This window comes from Tamandua tetradactyla, chromosome 17, assembly GCF_023851605.1.
Source record: "Tamandua tetradactyla isolate mTamTet1 chromosome 17, mTamTet1.pri, whole genome shotgun sequence".
NCBI classification, from domain to species: domain Eukaryota; kingdom Metazoa; phylum Chordata; class Mammalia; order Pilosa; family Myrmecophagidae; genus Tamandua; species Tamandua tetradactyla.
Window position 1 is genome coordinate 46,881,401 of NC_135343.1, and position 21,018 is coordinate 46,902,418.

Consider the following 21,018-nt stretch of genomic DNA (forward strand, 5'->3'; position numbering starts at 1 on the left):
TGATTGGCTCTGAATTCTGCTTGTGTAGTCACACTTTCTGCCTCTGCGCCTTTACCCACTTCCTATTGGTCAAGAGAAGGGAGCCCGAGGGCTGATTGGTTTAAACTCTTAACAGCAACTGCCGGCCCTCACCTCGGCCCCGCCCCGCACGTCGTCGTCTGGATTCGCCTTGCCAGGACTTCGCCGACTTGGGGGCTGGACTGAAGGACCCGGGTGGGGTGGGGGAGGTGGCTTCCCTGCGGAACTTGCCTCGGCAGCTGAAAACCTGGCCGTCAGCTCTTGCAGTTTTGGCCGGATCCTCCTCGCATTACAACGATTTGCCGATGTGCTGCCCTCCTCCCAGTCCCCTCGGGAGGCACTTGTCGAGCGACCCTGGCCACCGCCCATCCTCTGGCCACTTCCACCATTTTTGCGCGCTGCTGTTGGGGGTTGCTGGGGACGTGGGCGGCCCAGATCCAATCCAGTGCAAAGCCCGAAAACGCACTGGGGTCGGGTTCCCACGCCTCTCCTCAACCATCGACTTAGCGGTAATTTTGGACACCACCTCTCTGAGACTTGGATCATACTCACCTGTAAAGTGAATATAATAATAGGATTGCGGCAGTAGGAATGGGAGAATTAAACGATTTAGCATAGGCCGGTCCCACAGCTAGCGTTCAATAATAACTTTGCGTTTATTGCACTCCTTGGTCTGACGTCCGGGGTGGGGGAGAGTGGGAACGGAATCAGGATTAGGTGACACGAGCAGAGCAAGGATTGTACGTGCCGGAAGAGAAAATTACGACCGGAACCTCACTACGCTCGGCTAACTAACGCTTCTTGCTGGAGGACCTTGAGCGCTCTCCGAGGCCCAGCCTCTGGTCCTTCTAGCCATGCCTTCTCTGTGGTAGGCGAATCATAGAGTGGCGGAAGTGGCTCGTCCCCTTCCTCTCCCGGGTCAACGGCTTGGCGGAGCTTCTGTGGATTTCTGTGGCGCGGAGAATTGTGGGATTGCTGGACGGCCCGCTCCTGGAGAAGAGAGAAGTGGCGGGCGACCGAATAAGCTTCCAAGATGATGGTGAGTGGCGTGTCGCGCATCCGTTGCCATCCACCGCCATCCGACCCGTGGCTGGCACCTGCTGGCCAGAACTCGCCTCTTAGGGCCCTCTCCTGCTTCCTGGCTGTGTCTTCTCCCCGACCCTTGGTTGTGGACTACCCCGGCCAGGCTTGGCCCGGGTACGGAGGCCGTTGACCCAGGGATATGTGGGGCTCGCGGGGAGGCGCCGGTTGGGCTCGCTGGGGTAGCCCACAGCGTACTCTGGAGCCCCGGTTTTAGGAGTCCCCTTTTCGGGTCCTGTGTGAATCAGCCGCGGGTCGAGCGTGCTTACGCGGTCGACTGCCGGACGTGGAAGTTCGGGCTGCCTTAAAAAATGTGAAATGTAAAAACATTGTGTGTTTCCGAGAATGGGCGCTGGCAGTATGAAACCTCCACTCATGGTTTCATTCATTCATTCACTCACTCATTAAATACATGCATATTTAGTGCCTATTTAATGCAACAAGTCCGGCTGTTCGCTCGGCGTGCAATTGCGCAGCCAGGAGAATGAGCAGGGCAGGTAGGGACAACGCACTCAGAGGTGGGGAGACCCAGACTTCGACCCTCGCCCTGTCTGCACCTCCTGATGTGACATTAGACTGGGCTTTTTTAGTTGGTCACCTAACTCGGGGTCTCCTCTTCATCTCAGAGCTGCAAATGCCTTCAGTAGGTCCCAAGCCTGTCATGTATCTGATGAGTTGCTTTTGAGCAGGACATCTGGAGAGGTTTTTGCTCTCAAAACGCTGATTAAGATATTATCCCCTTGCACGTGGCAATTTACTCATTCATTTTGGTCTGTCCATCCAATTCAGTCTCTGTTTTTTTCCTGCTTCCTTCAGCTTTCCCTCTTTTGGTAGATGTCAGTCTCCTATAAGGTGCTCAGTGCCTCCAGCTTGTGCCCAACACAGAAGAAAGCTGAGCTTTATCTGAACCATCTCCCCACATCGTACCTCCAGCACCTTTTTCTTTCATATCTTCAACATTACCTATGCATGAACTCATCTAGCAATTGAAAGTAAGGGCTTTGGAGTCACACTGAATGCCTAGGTGTGTAACTCAGCTCTGCCACTTAGTAGCCATGAGTCTTTGAACATGTTATTTAGGATTTGGTTCTCAATCAGATGGGATAGCAATAAGTAGGGTGCTGTTATAAGGGATTAAGTGTATCAGCAACATACAGAATAGACTGCTTAGAGCCATGCCTATATGTATGTTAGCTGTTATTCTGGGTAGTTGGTTGCTTACTTCCTTTCCTCCCTGTAAACCTTCCTGCTGTGGTATGGGTTGGCATTCCAAGCACTGGGGATTAGAACAAAAGTTCTTTGGTGATAAGATCCTTCGCCAGGGGGCTTCAGTCTACCATGCTCGAATTTTTACCTGAGCAGACCCTTATTCATTCATCTCTATCAGTTGTCCTGCTCTATTGACTGTTGAAACTTGTCTTTCTTTGGGGGTGCAAAACTTCTTTTTCACCAAGAGCCTACCCTTCTGTCATCAAATTGGTCCCTGGTGTTATAGAAGCCTTCTAGAATAGTACAAGGGATTCTCCAGACCTCAGTCGTGTGACTGTTGTACAGCTTGCTCATCAAGTAGTTGCTTGTGGTGGTGAGCACCATCTGTCTTTGCCTATAAGCACCTGATCTGATTTTATAGACCATTAAGCTTAATGATGCAAAAACCGTTTTTAAAGAGGATGAGGAGAAAGATCAAGCTAAAATTCCTAAGCCTTTCATGATAACCTTGGCGGATTGCTGGATTCTTCTGTTATTTCTTGAAGAGTAAAATGAGTGATATTGAAAAGTAACTTGGGGACAGAAGCTGGGCTTGTCATAGCTAGTAAAGGACTCTTCCTTCTTGACTGAATTTGGCTTACTCTAGCTCTGCCATCTTTAACTTTCCATAGGATCTCTCCTCTACTCAACTAGCCATTTCTGTAGGGCCTAAAAGCATATGGAATTTGGGGAGTATATGATCAAGTGCTTCCAAGTCCCTCCTCTCCTCCTATCTCTTCAAATGTTTTTTATTGTTAAATATAACATATATACAGAGAAAAAAAGAAAAAGCAATGATTTTCAAAGTACACTTCAACAAGTAGATACAGAACAGATTTCAGAATTTGTTAAGGGTTGCCATTCCTCCCCCCCATTTCTGCCATTTTTAAGTGGTATTAATTACAAGCATAATGTTGTGCTACCATCACCACCATCTATTGCTAAAAGTTTTCCATTATCTCTAACAGAATATTGTTTCATGTATGGCCGAATCTAGGTATTCTGCAAATCAAGGTGACTTGTTGGGTAGCTCATACTTTAAGATGGATAATTATATAAAAGTTGTAAGCAAGGGGAAACAAAGAGTATGGGATCCCTGTTCAAGATGCTGGAGCTCTGAGGAATTGCTGAGGTAAGAAAGTGCTTTTGGTAGGAACTTTGGTACAGGTTGACTTTTGTATAATGGGGTACAGTTTTAACGTGGGGATGTGAAAAAACCTACAAAAGCATTGGGTAAGTTAGACTGTTGGAGAGATGAAAGAACCTGTAGGGATTGAGACCCAACTTGGTGTTTGATTTAAGTGTAAAAATCCATTTGGAGGACAGAAGTGACTTTGAGGCTATATAAGGAACGATTTAGCAGGACTGGGATAGGTTGAGGTCTTTCATGGGATACATATCTGTCCCTTAAAGGAGGCAGGGATCAGGCCAGCTGAGGGTCAGGAAAGAATGCTAAGAATACAAAAAAGCCATTTCTTGCCTCCACACTTGGGACAAGCCAGAAAGTGTCTGAAGTACCATGCCTGACACCAAATTTAGGAGGTTATCTAACAGGTATTCCTTAAAAAAAAAAGAAAGTGTAGTATGTGTGATTGCATTTTCATTAGAAAAAAGTGGAAGACATCATATTGAGGGAAATAAGCCCAACACAAAAGGACAAATTTTGTATGATCTCATTTTGATAGCAAGTAATTAGACTAATTTCATTGAATCAGAATCTAGACTATAGATTTCTAGGGGATGAGGTGGGAGGAAGAAATGTTTAAATTGTACAGTTTCTTTTTGGGATGATATGAAAGTTTTGGTAATGGGTGGTGGTGGTGATAACACAACACTGTGAATGTAATTAACAGCCCTGAATTACATATTTGAATGTGGTTAAAAGGGGAAATGTGAAGTTTTATATATATATAGTAATAGAATAAAAAATTTAAAAACATCCATGAAACTGAAAAAACAAAAACAGTGAACCCTAAGTTAAACCGTGGACTGTAGTTAATAGTACAACTATAAAAATGTAGGATGGGGGTGAGGAGAGGAAAATTGAAACAGCAGAACCATATAGCACAAAGCATCAAAGCCCACTTTATCCCCATTCTCATTCTCAGGGTTTTTGGGCGTTGTTCCAGCCTCTTTTTTGAGGGTGGGGGTGGGTGCATGGTCTGGGAATCGAACCTGGGTCTCCCGCATGAAAGGTGAGCATTCAACCACTGAACCACCTGTGCACCCTCTTCTTTTTATGCATTTACATAGTCTGTCTTGCCTCTTATCTGTTTTTTTTTGGGGGGGAGGGCGGTGTTGAGGGATATGTGGGCTGGAAATCAAACCCGGGTCTCCCACATGGCAGGCGAGACTTCTACCACTGAACCACTTGTACATCCCTCTTATCTGTTTGTTTTCTCTTACCTGTTTTTGACAGAAAATTTAAAAATATAAATCAGACTTTGCCCTCTCTCTGCTTAAAAAATGCTTCCCTAGGAACAAAATCTAAACTCCTGGCCATGGCCTAAGTGTTATTTGTTTCCTGCCTCCCTCTTCAGCTATATTCCCATCTCCCTCCTGCTCACTGCCCTCTAGCTATGCTGGCCAAAGGAGTTGAACTTTTTAAGGAATGCCCAGTTAATACTGAGTCGGACACTTGGGTTGCTAGATTGTGTTCCTGTCCTTGGTATGTGAATTCCTCACTCCTTATCACAAGGCTGATCATACACCTGAAGTACCCCTAGGGTGGAACTTAGGCAGTGGCTTTCAAATATTTTTTTTTATCATCACAATTGACTTTTATTTCTTTTTTGTGAAAAATATATACAAATAAGCAATAAGTTTCAAAGCACATTGCAACAATTAGTTGTAGAACAGATTTCAGAAGTTGGTATGGGTTACAATTCTACAATTTTAGGTTTTTACTTCTAGCTGCTCTAAGATAGTGGAAACTAAAAGAAATATCAATATAATGATTCAGCAATCATACTCGTGTTAAATCCTGCCTTCTCTGTATATCTCCACCATTACCTTTGATCTTTTTCCCACTCTTTAGGGCTATTTGGGCTATGCCCATTCTAACTTTTTCATGTTGAAAGGGCTGTTGATAATATGCGATACAGGAATGGAACTAGTTGATGTCCTGGAGAGGGTGGCCTCTCTGCATTTCAAGGCTTTTCTGGTCCAGGGGCCTATCTGGAGGTTGTAGGTTTCTGGAAAGTTACCCTAGTGCATGGAACCTTTGTAGAATCTTATATAATGCCTTAGGTTTTCTTTAGGATTGGCTGGAATGGTTTTGGTTGAGGTTTGGCAAGTTATGATAGGTAACAATGTCTAACTGAAGCGTAAGTAAGAGTGACCTCCAGTGTAGCCTCTTGACACTGAACTCTCTCAGCCACTGATACCTTATTTGTTCCACTTCTTTTCTCCCTTTTGGTCAGGATGGCGTTGTTGATCCCATGGTGCCAGGGCCAGGCTCATCCCTGGGAGTCATCTCCCACGCTGCCAGAGAGACTTTGACCCCTAGGTATCATGTCCCATGTAGGGCAGAGAACAGTGATTTCATTTACAGAATTGAGTATGTATACAGAGAGAGGCCATATATGAGCAACAAAAAAGGTCCTCCAGAAGTAACTCTTAGGCATACCTATAGATAAACTAAGCTTCTCGACTACATACATAAGCTTCACAAGAGCAAGCCTCAAGATCAAGGGCTTAGCCTATTGATTTGGGTGTCCCTAGTGTTTGACACTGTATCTGGGGTTTCACCGGTGGTGGTAAAGTTTAATAGTTCCATATTTTTTCTTCCCTCCCTCAAGGGACTTTGCCAATACTTTTTTTTTTTTAATTTTTAAATTTAAATTTTTTTAAAAAAATACCAGAAAACACCAAACAAATGCAAACATTCTTATTTTAATCATTCTGTTCTACATATATAATCAGTAATTCACAGTTTCATCACAGTTGCATATTCATCATGATCATTTCTTGAAACATTTGCATGTATTCAGAAAAAGATAAAACGAAAACAGAAGAAAATTTATACATACCATACCTCTTACCCCTCCCTTTCATTGATCACTAGCATTTCAAACTAAATTTATTTTAACATTTGTTCCCCCTATTATTTATTTTTATTCCGTATGTTCTACTCATCTGTTGACAAGGTAGATAAAAGGAGCATCAGACACAAGGTTTTCACAATCACACAGTCACATTGTGAAAGCTATATCATTATACAATCATTTCCAAGAAACATGGCTACTGGAACACGGCTCTGTATTTTCAGGCAGTTCCCTCCAGCCTCTCCATTACATCTTGACTAACAAGGTGATATCTACTTAATGCATAAAAATAACTTCCAGGATAACCTCTCAACTCTGTTTGGAATCTCTCAGCCATTGACACTTTTTCTCATTTCACTCTTCCGCCTTTGGTTTTCTCAATCCCTTGATGCTGAGTCTCAGCTCATTCTAGGGTTTTTCTCAATCCGTTGATGCTGAGTCTGAGCTCATTCTGGGATTTCTGTCCCATGTTGTGAGGAAGGTCCACAACCCTGGGAGTCATGTCCCACGTAGACTGGGGAGGGTGGTGAGTTTGCTTGTTGTGTTTGCTATTGTGTTCACCATTCCCCGAAGGGGGCTTTGCAAATATTTTTCCACTCACTGATCAAATCACTCTGGGATTCATTGGGGCATCACTCTGGATTCAAACATTTCTTAATAGTAATCCACAATAAGAAGTAAATCATAGCTAATAACATAACATACTCATAATTAATAAACACAATTTCAAAATAGTATTTACCTTTTCATTCTGTTTCACTCAAACAGAAATAATTACTGATTTGAAAGATTTGGTCTACTTCACGAGCTCATCTTTAAAGGCTTAGGTTTGGATGCAGAGGGGAAGAACTCTGGTTTCCTAAGTCGAGGAATTACTATCAGTGCTAATGGTTACTCAAGCAAAGATTTCTAAGCAGGCTTTAAAATAAGCAAATGTTCCCTGTCTCCCCAGGCTTTGTAAGGTGGATCTGCAGTGGACATGGTGACTGTTCTAGGAGCTGAATCAGAATATAAAGAGAGAAAATGCTTGAAAGTGTCTGACATGAATTAGTCACAAGGAAGCTTTATGGACCCAGTGTAAGAGGTTAAAGATGTATGGAAACATTGCTGTTAAGGGTAGATTTGTTGTCATTTTGTGAGAGAAGACATAGATGCTCTTTGTTCCTCTGCCTGACTATTTTCCTATGCTCCAGCTGAATGTGACTGGTAAATCTGCCTGCCTGGGCATCTCCAGGACAGCACCTGAAGCTGCTGGCACTGTCTATTTCTCAGGATTACACTGTTACACAGACAAGTGGATGTTTTACTGGGGGCTGAACACTGAACATGACCTGCTTCTTCCTCTTCTTGTGCTGTGACCTAATTCCTCAGTACAGGGAATAGGTCAGAGGTTGAAAATGGTAGGCTTATTTAGCTGGGCACCTGGAGAACACATGATTTGATTATTTTTTTAGATGAGATCAGTGTTTCTTAAACCATATTCCTTTCTGGCACATCTGTAGGGTATGTTTGGCAGTATCTTTGGAGTTTAAGGGCGGTTAGGGAATAGATGTAGATGGTGGGGGAATGTGGTTTCAAAAAGCCTCTAGATAATTGTTATGAGGGGAATGTGGAAACATTTTTCTCTCTGCTTCACTTTGAGTTTCACTGTAAATAGATGATTATTGTGGTAGTCAGATTCAGTTGTCAGCTTGGTCAGGTGAAGGTACCTAGTTCTGTTGCTGTGGACATGAGCCAATGGTATGTGAACCTCATCTGTTGCTGATTACATCTGCAGTCGGCTAGGAGGCGTGCCTGGTGCAATGAATGACATTTGACTTAATTGGCGGTGCTTAAATGAGAGAGTGCAATGTAGCATGGACCAAGCAGCTTGGCATATCTCATCTCAGCACTCATAGCTTAGCCCAGGCCTTTGGAGATGCAGAAAACAATCACCCTGGAGAAAGTTGTTGGAACCCAGAGGCCTGGAGAGAAGGCCAGCAGAGATTACCCTGAGCCTTCCTACCTAAGAAAGAACCTCAGGTGAAAGCTGCCTTTCCTCTGAAGAACTAATGAAATAAATCCCCTTTTATTAAAAGCAAATCCGTCTCTGTTGTGTTGCATTCCGGCATTTAGCAAACTACAACAGTTATGCTAGAACTTATTAAAAGTTGATTTCTCTTTCATTTTTAGCCCACACCAGTTATCCTGTTGAAAGAGGGGACTGATAGCTCCCAAGGCATCCCCCAGCTTGTAAGCAATATCAGTGCCTGCCAGGTGATTGCTGAGGCTGTAAGAACCACTCTGGGTCCTCGTGGCATGGACAAGCTCATTGTTGATGGGCGAGGTAAGTGCAGCATTCTTCAGGCCAGAGTACAGGGAAGGAAGCTCCTGGAAAGTGTCAGAAATCCTGAAGCTTTTAAGATCTCTGAAGGATTGCTGACTCTGAAGTAGTTCCATTCTATACACTGTCCTGAATGTTGGACCTGTGGAGGTATATGTGAGAAGCTGGACTTAGGAGCTTGCTTCTTCATTGGGAGATGGCCTAAGAGGAGACATGAAATTGGGAGCAATATAAGCTAGTGAAAAGGTAGCCCTGTGTGTTGGAGCTTGGAGAAGGCAGATGGGGTTAGAGAGATGCGGCAGACTTGGACAAGTAGAAGTAAGGGCATTTCAGTGGGAAGGGGTGTGGGGAGAAATGAGCACAGGGCATTTGGGGCTGTCATAGAGCAGAGGGGCCCTAGCATTTGGGGAAGGCAGAAGAGAGCTGGCTAGGTAAGTAGCAAGGGCTGGGATGTAACCAGCCTGGAACCTAGACCAGAGTGTTTGGGCTTGAGCAGCCACTGAGACCTCCACACCACCTGAATAGGGCATTTGGCAGAAGCATTTGGAAGACTGTGAGGGCCTGGGATATCGTGGTGGTCATGCTGCTGTGTGGTGGGTACATCTGATGTCTCCAGATGCGCACAAGAAGGGTTGTTATGGGCAAAAAGTAGTCTCTGAACCTGGACAGTGGGGTATTCTATGAAGATTACACGATCCGCTCTTTTTGCCTGTTTTCAGTTCTAACAATAACCATTTGGGGTTACCTGTGGTCACTTCCATTATATTATGAAACTGAGACAAGGAGAAATTTTATGCTTCAGTGTATTTATTGGCTTGTGAGATAGTAGTAGGCTGACTGTGTTAAAAATACCTAAGTGTTTACTCATTTTCATTTAAAAAAGTTTTTACATCCAGTTGGGCTTTGCTCTGTGCCATTGAAAGAGAATCAGATGTTAATGGTCTTTGGAAGTTTATGATTTTAAGTAGCTATTTGTGCACAGAGCTGACTCTGTAAAAAGATTAGATTAGTCTTTTCCCCTTGATTCCTGTTATTCCTCTGTCCCAGCTCAAGAGTATACTTGGATTCTCGGCCCATGCACTCCACCCACAACCCACCCCCCCAAAATTTTTTTTCAGCAAATGATGCTGCAATAACGGGATAGACACATGGAAAAAGAATGAAATGTGACCCCCACCATATAGCATACAAAAAAAAAGTGTACGTGGACTTCAGGTTCAACTAAGAGGCAGAATTTAAGAAAGGGCCTTTAAATTTTTATTTTGCCTTTGTTCCCTTTAAGGCAAAGCAACAATTTCTAATGATGGGGCCACAATTCTGAAACTCCTTGATGTTGTCCATCCTGCTGCAAAGACTTTAGTGGACATTGCCAAATCTCAAGATGCTGAGGTAGGAAAATCAATCATGTATTTAATGAAGGTTGGAACATATGCCCACTTATTCCTTCACTGTCCTTCTTAAATAAATTTTGAAATCTTAAATTATAATTGCACCAGTTATGCTTGTAAAATTATCTAGACGGAATTAATAGACTTTAGATCTAAGCCTGCTACCTGAGTTTTGAAGATTGGGCCTCTGTGCTGTCATTCATAGGAGCTCTTTTTGTTGCCTTACAACATGGAGGTGGAAACCCTATAGTTTCCAGTCTACTTTTTTAAAAATCACTTTACTTCTAATATTGAAATCTTAATAAATATTGACAGAGACAGGTTTGCATTTTAGAATATTATAGGTAGAAAGAGTCTGGATTCAATAACAAGGTAATAATATCTTTTTGTCCAGAAATCTGGCAGCTCAAACCCTACTCTACAGTAACTTTTTTTGTTTTCTTTTTTGAGAACCCCTTAAATTATACAGTGGACATGAGTGAGTAACAAATAAATTCCTACCAAATTAGAGGCTAGACAGTTTTTTTTTTAAGTTCTTACTGTTTTTCCCCCTCCTTGAAAATAGGGTTTATTTCCCATTATAGCAACTTACTATGTAGGAAATGTCAGCAGACTAGGGATCTGCTTGTTTTAAATAGTGTTTAAAATATAAATGGCTTTGGCTGGTCCTGGGAGGTTTGTTTTAGTGGGATTTGGCTGAAATTATTTTTTTATAAACTCCAGTAATAGTTTATGCTATGTAAAGAATATTTGTCTCATGCTTCTTGCTACTATAGTTACTTGTGAATTCATCCCCTTTATTGTAAGCATGACGGAGCTGTCTTATCCAAGCTTTCCTTTTGTGTAAGAAATAAGTACTCAGTTAATTTCTGTGTGTGATTTCAGAGCCTGCAAAATTTTGATTGTCCTGATAGCCCTTTTTAGAGAATGGACCTGGCTGGGGGATTAATTTTGTAGCTCAGGACCATTTAACAAGATAGTATTAACCAACCCTCACCTTCCTTCTACTAATTTCAAAAATTATGTCCAGAGAAAAACTTGACACCATTTAACAGTGCCCATTTAAATGGGTAGATTGCCTAAAAGTGGAGTGTCAGGGCTTTATTCCATGAACATCAGAAATTGTGTGTTTCTTGTTACCCTCTTCTAGGTCGGTGATGGCACCACCTCAGTTACCCTGCTGGCTGCAGAGTTCCTGAAGCAGGTGAAATCATATGTGGAGGAAGGTTTGCATCCGCAGATCATCATCCGAGCTTTCCGTACTGCCACACATTTGGTATGAGAGTGCTGCTGAATCCAGCCTTGTACCTGGGCACCTTCATGTTTCTTAGGATAAAATACCTTTACGGAAGAGTTGAGGGGCTGGGGAGCAGAATTCCTTGAGCATTTTCTGACTTTTGTTTCCTACTTCAATCAGCCTTAGAAGGATCTGAATCTCAGTTCTGCCATTCAGTAGCTATTTGACTAGATACAGTACTTCATATCTTTGGTCTTCAGGTTTCATTGTAGATGATGATTTGAGGTGATTAATGTTAAGTAACTACTTGATTAATAGCCTGACACATCATAGGCTCTCAGTAAATGAGAACTCTTGTTATTTTTATTAACTACTTCATGGCACATGGTGAGACCCAGCTTTTATTCATCATTCTGACCATCATTCTGTGACCTGGGGCAAAGCACTAGTCATGACACTAGTCATTGACCTAACCTAGTGTCTTCACTTTGGTTCTAGTCATGTCTTTTTTTTTTTTTTTAATTTTTTATTAATTAAAAAAAATTACAAGAAAGAAACAAACATTCCTAATATATGCTCATTCCGTTCTACATATATAATCAGTAATTCACAATATCATCACATAGTTGCATATTCATCATCATGATCATTTCTTAGAACATTTGCATCAATTCAGAGAAAATAAAGACAACAGAAAAATAAAATAAAAACAGAAAAAAAAAAATTTTACATACTATACCTCTGACCTTCTTCACAGTCACAGCGTTTCATTGATCACTAGCGTTTCAAACTAAATTTATTTTAACATTTGTTCCCCCTATTATTTATTTTTGTTCTCTATGTTCTACTTGTCTGTTGACAAGGTAGATAAAAGGAGCATCAGACACAAGGTTTTCACAATCACACAGTCACATTGTGAAAGCTATATCATTATACAGTCATCATCAAGAAACACGGCTCCTGGAACACAGCTCTACATTTTCAGACAGTTCCCTCCAGCCTCTCCATTACATCTTGGATAACACGGTGATATATACTTAGGTGTAAGAATAACCTCCAGGAAAATCTCTCAACTCTATTTGGAATCTCTCTGCCACTGACACTTCGCCTCATTTCACTCTTCCTCCTTTTGGTCAAGAAGGTTTTCTCAATCCCTTGATGCTGTGTCTCAGCTCATTCTCGAGTTTTTCCTCAATCCCTTGATGCTGAGTCTCAGCTTATTCTGGGATTTCTGTCATACATTGCCAGGAAGGTCTGCACTCCTGGGAGTCATGTCCCACGTAGACAGGGGGAGGATGGTGAGTTTGCTTGTTGTATTGACTGGAGAGAGAGGCCACATCTGAGCAACAAAAGAGGTTCTCTTGGGGGTGACTCTTAGGCCTAATTTTAAGTAGGCTTGACCTATCATTTGTGGGGTTAAGTTTCATATGAACAAACCCCAAGACTGGGGGCTCAGCCTATAGCTTTGGTTGTCCACACTGCTTGTGTCTACTCATGTCTTTTAGTGCATTATTTGCCTATCCAGAGCTAAATCCTGGAAACATTGATGAGACTTTAGAACTATACTTACTGTACATTTCTGTCTAACTTGTGGAGCTTCCTAGACTAGGGTCTTAACATTCTTCTGGGCAGGTACAAGACCTAGAAATGTTTCATCTGTAGAGTAGAAAGTCTTAAGATTTGGGAGTAAACAGACTAGGGACTAGCAAGAGAGATTGGGGACCACCTCTCCAGTTTTGTCTTGAGTGCATGAGACTTACCCAGCTTCTGTTTTTGGCAGGCAGTTAACAAGATCAAAGAGATTGCTGTGACTGTGAAGAAGGAAGATAAAGTGTAAGTTTACAGTGGGTTTTGTCAGAACCTTGATTCCCTGTGGCCACATTGGATGCAGAAGCATGTTGCAATCCCTACATGGGCCTGGAGCTATTTGGCTCTTGCCAGACCTTTGGCTGAGCCCCAGCCCACACAGCACAAGAGACTGTAGACTGTAGTTAAAAGCTGTCATACATGAGGTCTCTGACCGCAGTCACCATCTGTCACTGAGAATCTGCCCTAAGGATACAGAAAGTGAAGCTGGAGAAGGCCAGGTGTATAGGCTAGAACAGAAACTGCCTCCTCATTATGATCAGACGAGAAGTTTTTCAAGACTTAATGCAAGTTCCACCCTTATGTCCCAGGGAGCAGAGGAAGCTACTGGAGAAGTGTGCCATGACTGCTCTGAGCTCCAAGCTAATCTCCCAACAGAAAGCCTTCTTTGCTAAGATGGTGGTTGACGCGGTGATGATGCTCGACGATTTGTTGCAGCTCAAAATGATTGGAATCAAGAAAGTGCAGGGTGGAGCCCTAGAGGTAAGCCTGCTGTGGCCTCCCTGTTGGGGGCGGTGGGGGGCAGCTTTTGCTTTCACGACCCTTCAGACAGCCTTATGTAGGAGGAGGGCACAGTCTGCAGGTGTAGCAAGAACTAGTGCTGGACTGAAAGTCAGACTGGGCTCTAGTCCCCATACTACCGGTACAGGGTCTGGCCATTGGATATATTTTGAACCTCTGTGGACCTTTGTTTGTAAGTGGAGTGGAAAACTGGGCTGGTTGATTTTCAGAATCTCAGGCTCTGTGTATTCTGTATGAGAATAGGGATAACGCAAGTAAATTGTTTGTGACCCTTTCAGTTAGTAAAATCTGAGAGATACTTAACAGTCCATTCTTCACTCCATGAGATATGGTTGAACTCGCCCTTTTATTTATTTGTTTTGGATAGATGATCCATCTATTCAAAGGGCCCGAAGTAAAAAGTAAGTCTCCCCTAACCCCAGCCCTGCCCCAGATGCAAGCACTGTTATTTTTATGTGTGGGAAGTTGTATCCTTCCAGAACTGCTTTGTGCATATACAAACATGTATGGAAGTACTGCTTTTTAAACACATGGTAGCCTCAATACAAAGTGTTCTTTGGTTTACTTTTTATTTAATAGCATGTTTTAGAAATCAGTCCAAATCAGCATGTGCATCTTTTAACCCAGCACTGTCCCAGAGAACTTTCTGTAATATAGGAACTGTTAAATAATCTGGCCTGTCTAATACAGAAGCCATTCTCCATATGTGGCTGTTGAGCACTTGAAATGTGGCTAATGTGACTAGGGAGCTAAGTTTTTAAATTTATTTAATTTTATTAATATTTATATAGTGACATGTGGCTAGTGGCTACTGTATTGGACAGTGCAACTGTCGCTTATTCTTTCTGGGGCCTCCATGTTGCTTTGGGCTTTTCCAGTGTATTTCCTTCGTGGTTCCTCTTTCTCTTTCTGCCTCACTTCTTTTTTTTTTCCCCCATTAAAATTTTTTCTCATTTATTTATTAATTTACTAAACAAAAATTTGACATTGAATTTTTTTTTAATACTTTTATTGACACATTTTTGCACACATGCAGCCTCCCTCACTTCTTACCATACTTTTCCTCAGTGACTTCAATCAGAAGAGATTTGGACCGGGGAAGACCTGCTTGTAATATTATAGCCTTGCCCTTCTTTTTTTTTTTTTTTTGACATTTACCCTCCCAAATGACATTCTCTCTTTTCCTCCTATCTTGATTCATGTCAAACTGGAGGGCTGAGAATCTCTCTTTGTAACATAGCTGTGAGGCACCTGGAGTGAGCTATCCCCCATCTTTGGTGCCTAGTACCACTCATTTTTCAGTGTGTTCTCTGTATTGTGACTTGCTGACTCTTGTTGTCTTTACTCCTTGCTTTAGTAGCAGTTTTTCATCTTTTCATGGGCCTCCCTACCCCCAGAAATCCTTGAGATACTAGTATTCAGAACTAAGGATCTTGTTTGGTAAGAAAGTTAGGGGGTCCAAGCCACACTTGAGTTTTTCCCAAACTGTCCCATATTCATTAAATGCATATGAAACCCTGAACATAAAATCTGACACATATAGTCCAGTAAATGGTAATAGTAATTATTTCCCTGTTCTTAGTATTAACTGACAACTTCCTGGTCTCTAATCTTTGGTCTTCTGCCCTGAGCCTGTATTTTAATTGCTCCAGAGCTCATTATCTTGTCCTTGAAACCTATACAGTTTTTTGCATTCCTTGTCACAATTGGTATTACTACCATTTATTCAATCACTTAGGTCAGAAATCTGGGGTCGTTCTTGAAAATCTTTCTGATACTGCACTACCTGTTAGTCCCCTTTGTCTCATTTTACCTGGTAATTTAATTATTTTTTCATCTGTCTTTTATTGTTCCCAGGATCAGTGGCCTGACAGTAGTAACCCTTCTTCCTCTGATGTTGTGTCTCCTAAATCCATCCCATTTTCGTTGGAGTGTGACATTCCCGGATTTATTCCCCTGCTCAAAGTTTTTCTATTATTTCCCATTGCTGCAGACTAAGAGCCAGGTCTTAGCAGAGTCCCTAAGGCTCTTTAGAACCAACTCTGCTCATCCCTTCTCCTTTCTCCTCATTGGCTGGACCTTGCCCTATACATTATATTCCAGCATCTTCAAATGGCTTTTCATTTCCTGATTCCACAGTACTGTTTCACTTCTCTGGGGAACATCGCTGTTCATCCATCATGATTCAGCTCAGTCATCACTCCCTTTAGGAGACCATGGATTTGAATTATGTAGCAAATAGGAGATGGGGAAAGATAGAAGGGAACTTGGTCTTTGTAAGATTTGAACGCAAGTCTCCTGAATGCCAGAGTCAGCCATGAGGGCAGCATGTTTCTCTTATGCCAGGATGATAGCTTGGGAGCTGTGCAGGAAGTCTCTGATCATTATGACCTTTTGGTTTTGGGGAAGAGGAAGCATCCAGACTACAGCGTGCATGTCATGGTGTGTTTGTGTGTGAGTGCCTGTGTCTGTGCAGTACGTGGAGGCATATGTGGAGATGTATACATGAAGAGACCAAAAGGTTGAGATTGGGGGGACAGAAGGGGTAAGCATTGGATAAGCCTCTACCTTATTAACAATGCCTGGTTCCTTTCCCCACAGTGTATTTAAATACTTGAGAAATTACCTGTTGACAAGTGCTTAGAAGACAGCCCAGACAGGCCTCTACTGTGCTTGTCTTAGCACACTGAATGATTTTCTTTATATTAAAGGGAGAACTAAATTATGTCTTATACTACTTTTTGTTTTGAAAAATTGATTATTCCTAACTTTTGTAATAATGCAAAAGCATTTATTTACAAAATTGAAATAAAGACAGTTGATTCACTCTTGGGTTCACAGAAATGGGCAAGCACTAGCCCAGCAAACCACTCTCTTGGTTTCATTTCACATCAGCAATCATTCAACTTTTTTTATTTAAACAGGAGTCTCAACTGGTAGCTGGTGTTGCATTCAAGAAGACTTTCTCTTATGCTGGGTTTGAAATGCAACCCAAAAAGTATGATAATCCCACGATTGCCCTTTTAAATGTTGAGCTCGAGCTGAAAGCTGAGAAAGATAATGCTGAAGTCAGAGTCCACACAGTTGAGGTAAGCCTTTCCAGGTAGCAGTGGCAGGAAGATGGGCAGATTTCTTGGCCAAAACCTTGGGTCTTCAAGGCTTCTTGGACTCAGTTCTGCTTCTCAAGCTTCTCATGGGCTCCTTTTCCTGCCTCCCTCCCCCCCTTAAATATTAAATACAGAGCCCATGTCTGTTTTCACTTCAGTCTTCCTCAGTGACCTTAATCTGAGGAGATTTGGATAGGTGGAAGACCTACTTGAAATACTGTGCTGGGGCACAAGGGGGTGAGTGGGGACTCTCTAGGTGCACAGGCTGCAATTTTTTTGGCTCACCTTTTTTCGGGGGGACAGATATGGGCTCTTCCCCTTCTGCACTGGGAGCCAAACTTCAGTGACAGGTGAGTTCCTTGATATTATCAAGCCTGCGTTTGGAGGTAGCATTGTCAGTGCTACCTATAATCAGGAGCTCTCGGGATATGTGTCCTCAGTGCAGTATGTCTTTTGGAGAACTCCATGGACGCAATGCCTTAGGGAAAAGCTAGAATTCATCCAGGCTAAACTGTTTCTCACTCCTTGGCAATGCCAGCTCTGGAGTAGCTCCCTGCCCTGGGGCTACTTTATGCTTTTGTGTTTGAAGAATTTAGATGGGTCCTAAGTTATCTTTCTTCCTTGTTTGCTTGGACTGAGGAGAGGGTATCCTATAGTCCATCATATTTGCTAACCTCCATTTTCAGGGTGTCCTCACACTTTTCTGGGTCTCTCTGTTCAGGATTATCAGGCGATTGTTGATGCTGAGTGGAACATTCTCTATGACAAGTTAGAGAAGATCCATTTTTCAGGAGCCAAAGTTGTTTTGTCCAAACTTCCCATTGGAGATGTGGCTACCCAGTACTTTGCTGACAGGGACATGTTCTGTGCTGGCCGAGTGCCTGAGGAGGATCTGAAGAGGACGATGATGGTAACCAAACTCTCATGGGTTGCTTCTTGGCCTTTGTGGCCCTGGATGGGTTTTCATTTACCCTTGGTGTGATAGAGTGTACTCTCAGGTGGGCATGTGAATTCAACCCTATTCTCTTACCTTTTTTTTTTTTAACGTGAAAAATTTCCTAGTTGAATTGTGTCCTCAAGCATGCTTGTGCACCACTCTGTTTCCAACATGTGTGTGCTCAGTAATGCAAACTACTCTAATGTTAGTGTAACTGAAACAAATCAGGAACAAGTCTGGTGTGTGTGGGAGCCTAGCAGTAATGCTTGATTATCTGAATGTGTTAAATATTGATGCTTCCAGCCAGGTTTCCTCTTTTCTTGAGCATTTCACTGCAGATACTTGTAGTTCTAAAGTACTGCCCCTGAGTTCAGTTGCTCGGCCCAAAGCACTGTAGTTTGGGGAGGAGATTAGTCTTGGATGAAATGCAAAGGAGACCTCATCCCCTTTTGACCAGTCCTGTTTGCTTTCATGTGTTGTGGTTCTATTTTGTTTTCTCCTCTTTCATGGAGGGTGGGTTGTCAGGTTTACCTGTGGTTTGTTGAGCGCGGTGGGCTTTGAGGCACTGTAACAGAGTCTAGTGTGAGAATTGACTTTGAGACTAGGTGACAAGCAGCTTACTTCTGACCCCATTTGAGTCTTCCCTGCTAGATAACCTTGCCTTTCTTGTGCTCTTCAGGCCTGCGGAGGCTCAATCCAGACCAGTGTGAATGCACTGTCAGCGGATGTGCTGGGTAGCTGCCAGGTCTTTGAGGAGACTCAGATTGGAGGCGAGAGGTGAGCTGTGGCCCTGGGCTGCCTGTTGGTTGAACTCAAGATCTGCCAGGGTCTGGCCTAATGCCATGTTTTGGGTATGGTATTCAGCATGTGCTGTTCTTATTTTTCAAAACACTGCTCTTTTCTGCAGCATCACCTTTTGGGGCATAAGGCGGTCAGATAATGATGTTTCAGGGTAGAAGAAAGTCTAGTTGGGTCTAAAGTCTGACTCCACAATATTTTGTGTCCCAGTAGTATAGCCTCAGACCTTTCCAAGAAAACATCGTTAAGGTTAGGATTGCAGAGCCTAAAGAGCAGCTCCTGGATGGCTGGAAGGGTTGGCAGTGAGACCAAGACATGGCAGGTTGGTGGCAGAAAGGAGTTCACATATATGTGGTTTGACCCTTGGTGTAGGTATAATTTCTTCACTGGCTGCCCCAAGGCCAAGACTTGTACCATCATCCTCCGTGGCGGTGCTGAGCAGTTTATGGAGGAGACAGAGCGGTCCCTGCATGACGCCATCATGATTGTCAGGAGGGCCATCAAGGTAGTAGGCTATCACTTCCTGCCTGAGTGACTGTATATTCTCTTTGCCTAGCCATTCAGATCCTGAATTTGTTAGGTGATTCCTTCTGTGTATTACCTGCCTTCTGCAAGTGGCATGGAGGGCCCTAGTTTGCTCTGCAATTTGTCTAAAAACTGAGTCTCAAAAATAGGATAAGACTTGTTCTTGGCTGGTCAACTGTGATGCTGTTCAGCCATCCCAGAGATTGTGCCAGAGCCCTGAAGCTATAGTAACCTTTAAGATTAGGTTCACCAGGATGAGAATGGGATGTGTTACACTAATCTGGCAAGCCGGGGCCATGTCTGGGCTTCCTGGGGTTTGGGTTGAGGGAAGGAATGAGCTGCTCTCTTTCTGGGCTGGAGGATCTACTGAGTATCCAACTTGACTGTGTCTGGAGCTGGAAGGTGGGTTTGGTCTCTGCAGAATGATTCAGTGGTGGCTGGTGGCGGGGCTATTGAGATGGAGCTCTCCAAATACCTGCGGGATTACTCAAGGACCATTCCAGGAAAACAGCAGCTGTTGATTGGAGCATATGCCAAGGCCTTGGAGATTATCCCACGCCAGCTGTGTGACAATGCTGGCTTCGATGCCACAAACATCCTCAACAAGCTACGGGCTCGGCATGCCCAGGTAGGTCCTTCCTCTCCTGAGGTCCTAGGGATTGATGGGTGGGGATAGGTCTGGAATATGTGCCGTATTTTCTCAAGCTGTGCATGCCAGGCCTGGGTGTCAGGGCCAGAACTGATTCCAGTATGAATTAGTCACGCCTCTTCTGTGGCAAGGGATAAGCCCCTATACCAGTCTTGGAAGTTCCAGTTTTCCCTCAGGGCTTCTACTCAGTATGATCACTCCTCAAAATGTTTCCCCACCAGAGGCGCCCCTACGGCCTCCCTGGAAGCGTACACGTTGACCACAGTGCACTGTCTTTTTGGTGTGCTGGTGAAACATTTTGGAGCCCTGCTGACGTGGGTTCCTGCCATGGCTCCACCATCTCTGAGTCAAAACTCTTAGGCTTTATGTGCTTGGGATGGGGTATCTACTATCTTACACACTCTCTATGATGTGTGCTTACTGTTCTAATAGTAGTACCCTGCTTCTGTTAGGATTTTAAAGCAAGTTACTTTATCTCCCTGGGTCTTAGTTTTCCTTTTTGTAAATGGGAACTAATTGAAACAATAGGATGATAAAAGAAGTAAGGGATTGGAAAGAGTTTTGAAAAATGTAACTTTCTTGTTTCTCCTGCAAATCATGGTTTGATATTTAGTCCTCAGGTAACCTGAGGCTGTAACCGTCCTCAAACACAGCAGCTTGCCTGGGAGAGAGCCCAAAACTTATGTAATGAGCATGTCCATACTTTGAAGGGAGTGGTGGTCAGGGATAGGGGTGATGAAGGGGGTACCTTCCAGGTTGCCTGTAAGGGGATGTAGTCCTCTTCAGGGAAGTGCCATCAAGTAGACAGCCAGAGGTGTTTTGGAGGGAGTGCAAGAAGAAATCGGGGCACAATTCCATATTGCCTAACATCTGTCTTGTTCCTCTTTCAGGGGGGCATGTGGTATGGGGTGGACATCAACAATGAGGATATCGCAGACAACTTTGAAGCCTTCGTGTGGGAGCCAGCTATGGTGCGGATCAATGCCCTGACGGCAGCCTCTGAGGCTGCATGCCTCATCGTGTCGGTAGACGAAACCATCAAGAACCCCCGCTCAACAGTGGATGCTCCCCCAGCAGTTGGCCGGGGCCGAGGTCGTGGCCGCCTCCATTGAGAGGCAGCTCACCCGTCACATGACTAGGAGGCTGGCTAGAGGGTGTGCTTGCTCTCCCTGTCTTGGTTAGTTGGTGTTATAAAGAAGGGGTAGTAATTAGTCTACTATGTTCTCACTGGAAGTTATTTAAATAAAAAAGGCTAGAACGATCTTTACACATTA

The 21,018-nt window shown here is 43.4% G+C and overlaps 1 protein-coding gene across 1 annotated transcript; it reads left to right on the forward strand.

The window, feature by feature from the left end:
• The first annotated feature begins 181 nt into the window (after positions 1-181).
• Positions 182-21,018, forward strand: CCT7 (chaperonin containing TCP1 subunit 7). The gene is made up of 12 exons (XM_077134566.1): positions 182-1,057; positions 8,565-8,718; positions 9,998-10,104; positions 11,254-11,379; positions 13,121-13,173; positions 13,518-13,689; positions 16,653-16,817; positions 17,557-17,745; positions 18,452-18,549; positions 18,943-19,075; positions 19,517-19,723; positions 20,635-21,018. The coding sequence occupies exons 1-12, from the start codon at positions 1,052-1,054 to the stop codon at positions 20,854-20,856; spliced, it is 1,632 nt and encodes a 543-aa protein (XP_076990681.1). The 5' UTR covers positions 182-1,051; the 3' UTR covers positions 20,857-21,018.